Below are 11,485 nucleotides of genomic sequence, written 5' to 3' on the forward strand. Positions count from 1 at the left end.
ATTTAAGAGGGGCTTGATCATAGGACCTTGTTCCCTTGGTGCAACTATAAATAATGGCTTTAATATTCATGGTAAGGGACGAATTTTCTCACAAACTTATGCTACATATTATTCAAAAGCTCAATAACACTTTATTTCTTGTATATTGATATTATTATTACTGCTTTCGGAAGCTCTGCTCCCGGAACCAAGCTATTTGCTGTCTTATCTCGATTTCAATGCTAAGTCTTGTATTTTATTTAATTTATTTGTCATTTTGGGATTAAATAGATTCGCTTGTCTATAAATCACGTTACAAATTTAACTTGTACCGTTTTACGGATAGACAATTATATAATCATTGACCTGCATCCATCTGTGAGATGAGAATAGCATTCGTTACCATTGAGTAGCATATTGATTACCTCCTTTAAGTCAGATTTAATGACCAAGGGATATGAGCTGCAATCCGTAATAACTCTGCAAACATATAGAGTAGTCGTGAAAGGAATATGCTTTGATGTATCCTAATATCCTGTTACTTTTATATTTCGGAAAACCCCTCCTATGCCTCCTTTTCCAGAATTATCAAACGGAGCTCCATTTATTGATCTCATAATTGAAGTGATAGTCAGGTGATCGCTTCCATTTGCTGTAGCTACTGGTATATTTTGGATTTACATGTGAGCCATTGATATAATTCTTTAGGAACCAAAAAGATATACAGTTTAACGTAATTCTTTAGGAACTCCTCCAAACAGTCAAATTAAGAGCAATCTTGTGGCATGCCCATGGTTTTGCCTTTTGTCATCTTACCCAAAATTCTTGAATAACAAATGAAAGTTGGCATCACCACTGGTGTGTATTCCCACCACATCCCTCGTTAGCACTTAGCACTAGAAGACAACTTAGGTTCGAATGACCCAAACGTTGGATCAATAATAATTCCACGACTGAGATTGGTGGAGAGAGGAAACTGTTGGAATCAGAGGGGTATTACTGTAATTGCAAAACTCGAATCTCGAGTTAACTATGATGTCGTGTCCTGCTGACTAGTGTCCAGTCCACCAGATATCGCCGTTTTAGCTTCCCTATCCCCCTTTACTCCCCTATTCCCCTGCCCTTATATTTTTAGCCATTCCAACTTACTACTATTTCTCTAGTCTCTCTCTTATCCCACTAAAATCCACATTAACGGTACAAATCTTTCGCTCTTGTACCAATCTTTCTCCCGCCTTTCAATCTCTATCTTTTTAATATTCTACGTAGCCTCCTTTAAACTTGTACTTAATTGATCTTGATTGGGATTTCCAGTAGCATTTGTTAAACTATTTAGCTAGTAGAGTAGAGCTTATAGTAATGGATTTGAAGGAAGTAAAGGTGAGTCATGATCCATAAGTCATGTATAGCGATCTCGTTGGCTTTTCTTTTCTGATTCTGATTGCTGATCTCGTGTTGTCTTTGGATGTTTTCTTCTAGGGATCAGAAGTAGAGGAAATGAAAACTTGCAGTGATTGTCATATCACAAGAACGCCTCTTTGGAGAAGTGGTCCAGCAGGTCCAAAGGTAAACGTTTCTAGATCAAAATCTTATTGAACTATTTTGTTTTCTTGTGTTAGCTACCTTATCATAGTTCTGATTTAATTTATTTTTTGTATTTTAGTCGTTATGTAACGCATGTGGGATCAAATACAATAAGAAGAGGAGGCAGCTTTTAGGTCTGGACAAAGGAAGAAGTGTTAGCAAAAAGAAGAGGAAAATCAGTGGAGAAAAAAATAGTAGAGAAAATAAAGGACAGTCATTGAAAATGAAATTGATGGCATTGGGAGGCAAATTAAGAGAGGAAGAACAAGCGGCGATACTTTTGATGGCACTTTCCTGTGGATCTGTTTATGCTTAAGAAAATTACTACTATAACCCTAAGTCCTAGTAATAGTAGCTGTAGCACCAAGTGGAAACCCCTTGTATTCTTACTAATCAATTGACCCATTTTAGTCCAAGCGCCTTTTTGATTCTAGAGTTTCAGTTGTAATGCCTAATGAAGAGCAGCAGATGAGAATGAACCAATGTAGTAGTAAATCTTGATTCTTTTTGATCTATTTCGAATCTAGAGTTTGATTCAAATTTTGACTTTGGAATTTTGTCGTGTTACTTGTACTTTCTGTCGAGGATCTTTCAGTTCTGAATGCATCTGTTAGATAGACTCCATTAATTGCCATACAAAGCATGAAACTCCTCTCTTGACTCGAGGGAAATTTCAGTTTTCAAACTGGGCATCCCAAAAGTAGAAATCCAGCTAATTTTGTTACTACTGAGTATTAAATTCAACGCCCATAAGTTGGTACTGGTACTATCAACACCATGCAATTTCACTATTAAAATATTCAATTTTGGTTGGTGTCAAGTGCATCAGGCTCACCAGTGATTACTGCTCTAGGGCGATTTTGAGTAGGCAGCCGTAACTATGTGCCAAATTTTTTAAATTCGTTACTGTCGCCTACATTATTATCATTGTCAGCTTGCGCCACAGGATATTGTGTTAAAGAAACAGGGAAGAAAGGAAAAAAAGACAACGAACATAAGGGAAAAATTTATAATTGGTGGAAAAGTGGGGAAGAAAGAAAGAATTTGACTTTTTAATATTTTTTTAGCTCATTTGTTTTTATAAAAATTAAACTAGTTGAATCTAAATATATTTGATACCTAAGATTTTATCTTTGGATTAAACACTGAATATTTAGGGTGTGTGAATGATTTTATCACTTATTTTCCCTTGTTTGGTTGGTGAGTGAAAATTTTTTTTCCGAAAAATATATTCTAGTGTTTGGTTAGAGAGTATAAAATAATTTTTTATGCTGCTCTCCTCAGCCCAGCTTCCCCAAAATTCTTATGGTTTCTGTACTCCTTCCCCTCCCCCCCCCCCCCCGAACACTATTTTCTTCAAGAATTTAATTATTCTTTTCAAAATTCACACAAACCCAAAGGAATTAATGTGCTGCTTTACCTTTTCACACAAGAACAACGTTGAAATTTGGGCTCGATAACTAAAAAAAAATACTTTATTTTGTTGAAAAAGAAAGTATCCTTTCTACAACATGAAAAGAAATTACTCATTTTGTTGAATGAAAGAAAATATTTTTTCTACATCAGGAAAAGAAAATACTTAGTTTGTTGGAATGAAAGAAAATACTTTTTCTACATCACGAAAATAAAGTATACTCGTTTTGTTGAAATAAAAGAAAATACTTTTTCTATATTATGAAAAAAAAAGTATTCATTTTTTTAAATGAAAAAAATACTTTTACTGCATCATTAAAAGAATATACTCATTTTGTTGAAATAAAAAAAAATACTCTATCTACAACATGAAAAAAAAGTACTCTGCAGGAAGTCCGATATAGGTCTTTGCACTAAGACTGTGCATTTGGACCGGATATCCGAAATCCGAACCGATCCACTCTATTTCTGATTTTTGAATTTCGAATTTCGGATATTTGGATTGGATACGGATTATGTTTTATAAAATTTTGGATATTCGGATTGGTATGATTTTAATCCGATCCGATCCGAAATCCGAAATTATATGGACCTATATAAATACTACACTAAAATTTTAGGGTTAGGCTTATTCATTTTTCAGACAGCCCCTCACTTAGGTTATATCGAAATCTAATTCTCTCTCACATATTTCTCTGTCCAACTTCCGCCTCTCTTCAGTCTTCACTCTTCAGTGAAGAGTCTGAATCGGAACTCCAAATCTATATCCTCTCAAGTCTCAACCAGAAGAGTCTTCACAGTCTTCTCCAAGAGTCCAAAACTCCAAATCCCTGTTCGATTTCCAATTTGAGTCAAGAGCAAACGACGCAAAACTCTAATCGACGGTAAGACTGGCATCTCTCTCTAACTATTAGTTATTATTGATTTTATGGTTGCTTTTTTCCTCTTTCTTAGAGCTCAAAGGTGGTATTTTTCACCTTTTATTTCACTATAGAAATCAAATAGAGGTATTTTTGTGTGTGTGTTTTGTGTGAGTTAGAGAGAGATTACATGATCTTTTTTTTCTGAATTTTTATGCTGTCTTTTTTCAATTTTTGTATGTATGTATCGATTTGGCTTTATGTTCTGTCTTTTATGTCTCTTTCATGTTCTGTTCTTCTACTTCTGATTTTACTTTGATTTTTTTGTTTTGGTAGATGGAAAATGAGGCAGAGACACCGAATGAACTTCAAATTATTGAAAATTTTGGTGAAATGATGCTTCATATGATTCCACAACCAACAACAGTGAATCTCAATCTGGTTCGAAGAAAAGAAAAATGGTTAAAGAAAGATCAGTTGTTTGGCACCACTTCACCAAATTGCTTGTTTAGCGGCACAAGCAATTTGTTATCGCATATTCTCAAATATCCGAGCAATCCCAACAAGGCAAAAACAAGCCAGACAACATTAGCTTTTCAACAGAAAGGTCAAACAGGTGATGTTTTACTTATCCCTTGAAAATTTGATCAAGAGGCATGTAGGAGGGGTTTAGCTCGTATGATTATTAAATATGAACTTCCCTTTATTTCTATTGAAAAAGATAGATTTAGAGACTTTGTGAGAACTCTTCTGTTACACCCCATGTTTTCGTACGTAAAAATACGCCATAAGTAAATTGATGAAAGCTCGAAAATGAGATATTACATCCCGTATTTTCATACGTTAAAGTTTCGTCGAAGTTTGACATTTAGAATAAAATACGACCCGAGCTAAAATATCCGGTATTTATGAACTAGTACCATACAAGGTACCACATGACCATAATAGTAAGGTGTACAAAGTGTGTTAAAATTGAGTAGTATTTTAAGTAATTTGAGATAATTCTTGATTATATGAGTAATTGATTGATTATTGATTAATGAAGAATTAATTAGTTAAATAAAATATTAGTGGATAATTAAGACCTTGGGATAAGGCCTAAGAGGCCCAAAAACGTGGCAGAGACACCGAATGAACTTCAAATTGTTGAAAAATTTGATGAAATGATGCTTCAAATGATTCCATAACCAACAACAGTGAATCTCAATCTGGTTCGAAGAAAAGAAAAATGGTTAAAGAAAGATCAGTTGTTTGGCACCACTTCACCAAATTGCTTGTTTAGCGGCACAAGTAATTTGTTATCGCATATTCTCAAATATCCGAGCAATCCCAACAAGGCGGAAACAAGCCAGACAACATTAGCTTTTCAACAGAAAGGTCAAACAGGTGATGTTTCACTTATCCCTTGAAAATTTGATCAAGAGGCATGTAGGAGGGGTTTAGCTCGTATGATTATTAAAGATGAACTTCCCTTTATTTCTGTTGAAAAAGATAGATTTAGAGACTTTGTGAGAACTCTTCTGTTACACCCCATGTTTTCGTACGTAAAAGTACGCCATAAGTAAATTGATGAAAGCTCGAAAATGAGATATTACATCCCGCATTTTTGTACGTTAAAATTTCGTCGAGGTTTGACATTTTGGATAAAATACGACCCGAGCTAAAATACCCGGTATTTATGGACTAGTACCATACAAGGTAACACATGACCATAATAGTTAGGTGTACAAAGCGTGTTAAAATTGAGTAGTATTTTAAGTAATTTAAGATAATTCTTGATTATATGAGTAATTAATTGATTATTGGTTAATGGGGGATTAATTAGTTAAATAAGACATTAGTGGGTAATTAAGACCTTGGGATAAGGCCTAAGAGGCCCAAAAATATGGCAGCCCCCCGTTATAATTAAAATGACTCTTAAAAGTCTTGCATAGATGTCATACTGTGGAAGATTAAAGTGGCTTAGTCACCACTTGAAGTGGGCCCACACCCATTCAAACACACTTAAAGAATTGTGACCATTTTACTTCATTTGGTCTCTTAGATTTTCAAGAGATTCAAGTATACTGTTCTTTCTATTAGAAACTCACGTTAGAACATATTGAAGGAAATCATAACATTTTACTATCCCAATACCAAATAACACATGATGGAGCACTTGGTAGGCATTGGATTTATATTACTATTGTGAGATTTTGCAATTATAAGGGAATACAGTGTAATTTTTCTCAAAACAATCGGTTCAGGTATGTTAAGGCTATCCCTTCTTTCTTTTTTGGCATGATCTATATAATACAAACGAAGCGAGCAAATTCACAACTTCCATAAATGACTCTATTCATAGAAGTATTAAAGGTGCCTATATTCTTGAATTCACATGTGTCTTATTATTACATCTTTTATTCATGGATCTCAGAAAATACGTAAGTTGATAAAGTTACTTCATGATATTATTCAAAGGCATAATGGTCTTATGACATTCCGAGAGATTTTATTAATGTACTTCTCATGTATTGCGTTCATTTATACATATACATTGACCCATGATCAGATGGCGTTATATATGCGTATATATGTACATTATATATATATATATATATATATATATATATATATATATATATATGGGATATGGGAAAAGGTTACGGCGTTATATACGCACCACCACCTGATCAGCTGGTATACGTTGATGATTTGCCCACAGTGGCCGAAATGATATAATGGGATTCCCTCAGAGGCTTGATAATGATATGAACGCATATACCCATGCATGGTATGACATTTATACAAATATGCATGATATTATAATATTAAATGATTCACAGAGCTATTCAGATATACACGTTGAGTCTTTTACTCCATGTTTCTCTCATGTCTATTGTTTACTAGTTTTTATTCCTTACATACTCGGTACATTATTTGTACTGACGTACCTTTTGCCTGGAGACGCTACGTTTCATGCCCGCAGGTCCCGATAGACAGGTCGAGAGTCCTCCAAGTAGGCTATCAGCTCAGCGAAAGGTGTTGGTGCGCTCCATTTGCTCCGGAGTTACTTGTTTGGTCATTATAATTTAGACGTATATTGTTTGGTATGGCGGGGCTCTGTCTCGACCTTTATGACAATTATGTATTCTTACAGGCTTGTAGACAGACGTCATGTACGTAAAATATTGTATGGCCTTGTCGGCCTATGTTCAGTGTACGAGTGGTTATTTCGGTCTTATTGGCCGTATGTATTATGTATAAGTTAGTATTTCATGTTGTATTCTACTTATCTCACGTCTGCCTCTCCGGCTCAGTTATCTATGATAGTATGATACGAAAAGATACGTTATATTGGTACTCGGTTGAGTAAGGTATCGGGTGCCCGTCGCGGCCCATCGGTTTGGGTCGTGACATCTTCAACCTTTATTTTATATTGCATCTCGTACTACTATGACTAAGGATTGTCTTGAGATATACCATGAAGAGAGACTTGCTTTGAAGTCAATTCTTAAAGAATCAAAACAGAGAATATGTATTACAACTGATACATGGACTTCAATTCAAAGAATTAATTATGTGTGTGTTACAACCCATTACATTGACAAGAATTGAAAATTGCATAAAAGGATATTGAATTTTTGTCCAATTACTAGTCACAAAGGTCAAGATTTAGCTAGTGGTAATTCTAAGTGTTTACTTGAATGGGGAGTGGATAAAGTATTTACTGTGCCAGTTGATAATGCGAGTTCTAATGATGTGATGGTTAGAGAGTTATCCAAGCAATTTACTAGATGGAACACTAATTTGATGGAAGGTAAGCATGTTCATGTGAGATGTATGGCTCACATCATCAATCTAGTTGTTCAAGATGGGTTGAGAGAAGGGAGTGTGTCTGTTGAATGAATAAGACAAGCTGTTAGGTACATAAGACAATCTCCCGCAAGATGAAAAAAGTTTAAAGAATGTTGTGATCTTGATAGCATAACTTCTAAAAAATCATTGTGCTTGGATGTTCCTACTAGGTGGAGCTCCACATATTTGCTGTTGAAGGTTGCTAGAGTTTATGAGGAAGCCTTTACAAAATATTGTGGTATTGATTATGGTTTGATGTCATGTATTTCTAATTGCATTTATGAGGATGGATAACCTGCTGGTCCACTTTTAAGTAAGGATTGAGATAGTTTAAGACGTATTGTGAAGTTTTTGGAAATTTTTTATGAACTCACCTTGAAAGTATCATGTACACTTTATATTACGTCTAATGTACATTTTCTTGAAATATGTGTTGTTGATTCTTCTTTGAAAGAGTTGATGCAAAATGAAGATGCTTTCTTGAGAGAAATGGCAAAGAATATGAAAGAGAAATTTGACAAGTATTTGGGGGATCCATGTAAGATAAACAAAATAATTTTTATTTCATGTGTGCTGGATCTATGCCATAAGTTTCATACTCTTTCATTTGCGCTTGCTGCTATATTTGGAGAAACAGTAGGTATAAAAATACAAGTGGAGATGAAAACATACATGGATACTTTGTTTAATGCGTATGCAATGAAAAATGGTGGTTCTGGTTCATGTCCATCTTCTCCATCTTCTGGTCCATCTTCTCCATCTTCTTCATCATCGCTCTCAAAATTCATGCTAGATTTAAAGAAACATAAGAAATATGGTGGAGTTGACTCTAAAACGGAGTTAGATAAATATTTGGGTGAAGATGTTGAGGAAGACCATGAAAAGTTTAACATTATGGGGTGGTGGAAGTTGAACTCACCTAGATTTCCCACTCTTGCTGAGATGGCACGTGATGTGCTAGCCATTCCAATTTCTAGTGTTGCCTCAGAATCAGCCTTTAGCACCGGCGGACGCATACTTGATCTATTTAGGAGTTCATTGACTCCTAGATTGGTTCAAGCTCTTGTGTGTGTCCAAGATTGGATTCGGAATGAATCAACAACTTCGGTTAAAATTGAAGAAGATTTAGATAATCTTGAACAACTTGAAGCTGGTAAGCCTATCTTATTTCTTTTATTACTTGTGTTTAATGTATACTTTATTTGTATGTTTATTTAGATTACTTCTAAACTAATTTCTTGTGTTACTATCTTATTCTACATAATTTATTAATATGGGAAGAGAGCCTTACATTGTCGACATATAGTGATTTTTCATTTGTCGTACAAGCTCAGGTATTTCATTATCTTCAGTACACTTGCTTCTTGTTTTGCTGTATATTTCTGGAATCTGGATAGCTTAAACTATGTCTTCTTCTTTTTCTGAAAATGCTCTTTGAATTGTTTGAAATTACAGATTTTTAACTGGTTGTCTCACAGTCCTACTGAGAATCTGAGATTGAGAGCTACATTAGGCCTGGTTGCTGGTTGTGTTAACAGTATATCTGTGGCTTCCCAAAAGTTGGAACTTAGAACTCTTTTGTGTAATCTGTTAAAGAATTCAGTTTATTTGGTAACTGTTGTGGACTTTAGTAGTTTGGTTTGTTTTATTTTGTTATGAAAGTATGAAGATTGTGTTTTTTTTGGGGACTTTAGTTTGGTTTGGTTTGAAAGACAATTGTTGCATTATATAATATTTCAGATTGTGGTTTGTTTAGTCCAAGAAAAAGCAGTTGAACTGTTTTAGGAGAAGAATGGTGTTTTCATCATATTCACTCAATTTTTTTTGATTCTGATTGAATGGTTCAGCAACAAGGTATTTTCTCCTAACTTAATCAAAATGGTTCAGAAACAAGGTGTTTTCTCCTAACTTAAGTCCTAACCAGCAATCTGGGTATGACTATGTGAGTATGACTTAATTCAGCAACTTTTAAAACGTCTTTGGTGAATGGTGAGTATGACTTAATTAAGTGACAATCTGACCTGACAATCCAAAATATTATCCGATCCAAAGTTTAAAATTCGATCCTATCCAATGTTAATTCGGATCGGATTCAGATTGCCTTTTTCAGAATCCAAAATTCGAAATCCGAATCCAAAATATGCTAAATCCGATCCGATCCATGCACAACCCTACTTTGCACGGATTGCAAGGTCATCCCGAGTAAGAACCTCTCGACCCTTCATAGGCTCCTAGTCATGGACCTTAAGATCACGAGGAAGAGGGGAAAGAGGGTGATGTATAGCCAACATAGGATCAAGTGAGGAGCCTTGACGGAAGCTAAAGAGCAAGAGTTGGGGGTCAAGCTATTGACTATGGAGGCTTGGAGGAGTAGTGGGGATGCAAGCGTTATGTGGACCACGACTGCACAGTGCATTAGGGAAGTCGCGAGAGAGGTATTGGGGGTCTCAAAAGGTTACTCTGGTGGTCACAAGGAAGACTGGTGGTGGAATGGAGAGATGAAAGGAAAAGTAAAAACCAAGAAAGCAACGTATTTGAAACTAGTGAAAAGTGTAGATGAGGAGGAGAAGAGGGCGAATATGGAGCATTATAAGTTAGCTAAGAAAGAGGCAAAGCTAACAGTTACGCCGGCCAAGACTGTAGATGTTAGTCGTTTGTATGAGGGACTCGAGGGCCGAGGTGGGGATAAGAGGTTGTTCAGATTAGCCAAGGCGCGAGAAAGAAAAGCGCGTGACTTGGACCAAGTGAAGTGCATCAAGGAAAAAGAAGGTAGAGTTTTGTTGGATGAGAGGCTTATCCGTCAGAGATGGTAGACCTACTTCCATAGTCTCTTAAAGGAGGAGGGGGACAAGAGCATTGTACTGGATGATTTGGAACTCACTGGAAGTCGTTGTGACTTTGGGTATTGTAGGGGGATTAGAGTTGATGAAGTTGAGGGGGCTATGCGTAAGATGAGCAGGGGCAAACCGATCGGGCCGGATGAAATCCCGGTGGAGTTTTGAAAGAGTGCGAGCAAGGCAGGCTTGGACTAGCTCACTAGGTTATTTAATGTCATTTTTAGAATGAAGAAGATGCCCGAAGAGTGGAGGTGGAGCACAATGGTTCCTGTATACAAGAACAAGGGTGATATCCAAAATTGCAATAACTATCGGGGTATCAAGCTGCTTAGGCATTCTATGAAAGTCTGGGAGAGAGTGGTAGAGCTAAGGGTGAGGAGGAGTATGTCTATTTATGAGAACCAGTTCGGGTTTATACTGGGGTCATCCACCTTGTTAGGAGATTGATGGAGCAGTATAGGGAGACAAATAAGGACTTGCATATGGTGTTCATCGACTTAGAAAAGGCGTACGACAAAGTTTCGAGGGAAGTTTTGTGGACATATTTCGAGGCTAGAGGTGTATCTATTGCCTATATTAGGTTGATTAAGGACATGTATGATGGAGCAAAGACCCGAGTGAGGACAATGGGTAGGAACTCGAACCATTTTCCGGTTATGATAGGTATTGCATCAGGGGTCGACACTCAGCCCTTTTTTGTTTGCTCTGGCGATGGACGTACTGATGCGCCACATCCAAGGAGAGGTACCGTGGTACATGATGTTTGCAGATGATGTTGTATTGATTGACGATACGCGAGACGGTATGAACGCACAATTAGAGGTGTGGAAGCAGACCCTGGAGTCTAAAGGTTTCAAGTTGAGCAGGAGCAAGACAGAATACTTGGAGTGTAAGTTCAGTGGCGAGACTCAAGGCGGGGAAGGGGAGGTGAGGCTGGACTCGCAGGTCATCCCTAGGAGAGGAAGTTTTAAGTAC

General features: G+C 36.4%; 2 protein-coding genes across 2 annotated transcripts; both read left to right on the forward strand.

Moving 5' to 3' along the window:
* Nucleotides 1–1,044: 1,044 nt before the first annotated feature.
* Nucleotides 1,045–2,117, forward strand: LOC104095313 (GATA transcription factor 16-like). The gene is made up of 3 exons (XM_009601412.4): nt 1,045–1,359; nt 1,459–1,545; nt 1,643–2,117. The coding sequence occupies exons 1-3, from the start codon at nt 1,339–1,341 to the stop codon at nt 1,877–1,879; spliced, it is 345 nt and encodes a 114-aa protein (XP_009599707.1). The 5' UTR covers nt 1,045–1,338; the 3' UTR covers nt 1,880–2,117.
* A 7,910-nt stretch (nt 2,118–10,027) lies between these two features.
* LOC138907222 (uncharacterized) lies at nt 10,028–10,486 on the forward strand. The gene has a single exon (XM_070197659.1). It carries the CDS (start codon nt 10,028–10,030, stop codon nt 10,484–10,486), a length of 459 nt encoding a protein of 152 aa, XP_070053760.1.
* The last annotated feature ends 999 nt before the right edge of the window (nt 10,487–11,485 follow it).

This window comes from Nicotiana tomentosiformis, chromosome 1, assembly GCF_000390325.3.
Source record: "Nicotiana tomentosiformis chromosome 1, ASM39032v3, whole genome shotgun sequence".
Lineage (NCBI taxonomy): Eukaryota > Viridiplantae > Streptophyta > Magnoliopsida > Solanales > Solanaceae > Nicotiana > Nicotiana tomentosiformis.

Excerpts from the sequence above, each read along its gene's own strand:
- LOC104095313 (XM_009601412.4), top strand. The coding sequence starts at position 1,339 with ATGGATTTGAAGGAAGTAAAG. Across the intron at positions 1,360-1,458 it reads TGGATTTGAAGGAAGTAAAG|GGATCAGAAGTAGAGGAAAT; the intron begins GTGAGTCATGAT and ends GTTTTCTTCTAG. Across the intron at positions 1,546-1,642 it reads GTGGTCCAGCAGGTCCAAAG|TCGTTATGTAACGCATGTGG; the intron begins GTAAACGTTTCT and ends TTTGTATTTTAG.
- LOC138907222 (XM_070197659.1), top strand. The coding sequence starts at position 10,028 with ATGGAGGCTTGGAGGAGTAGTGGGGATGCAAGCGTTATGTGGACCACG.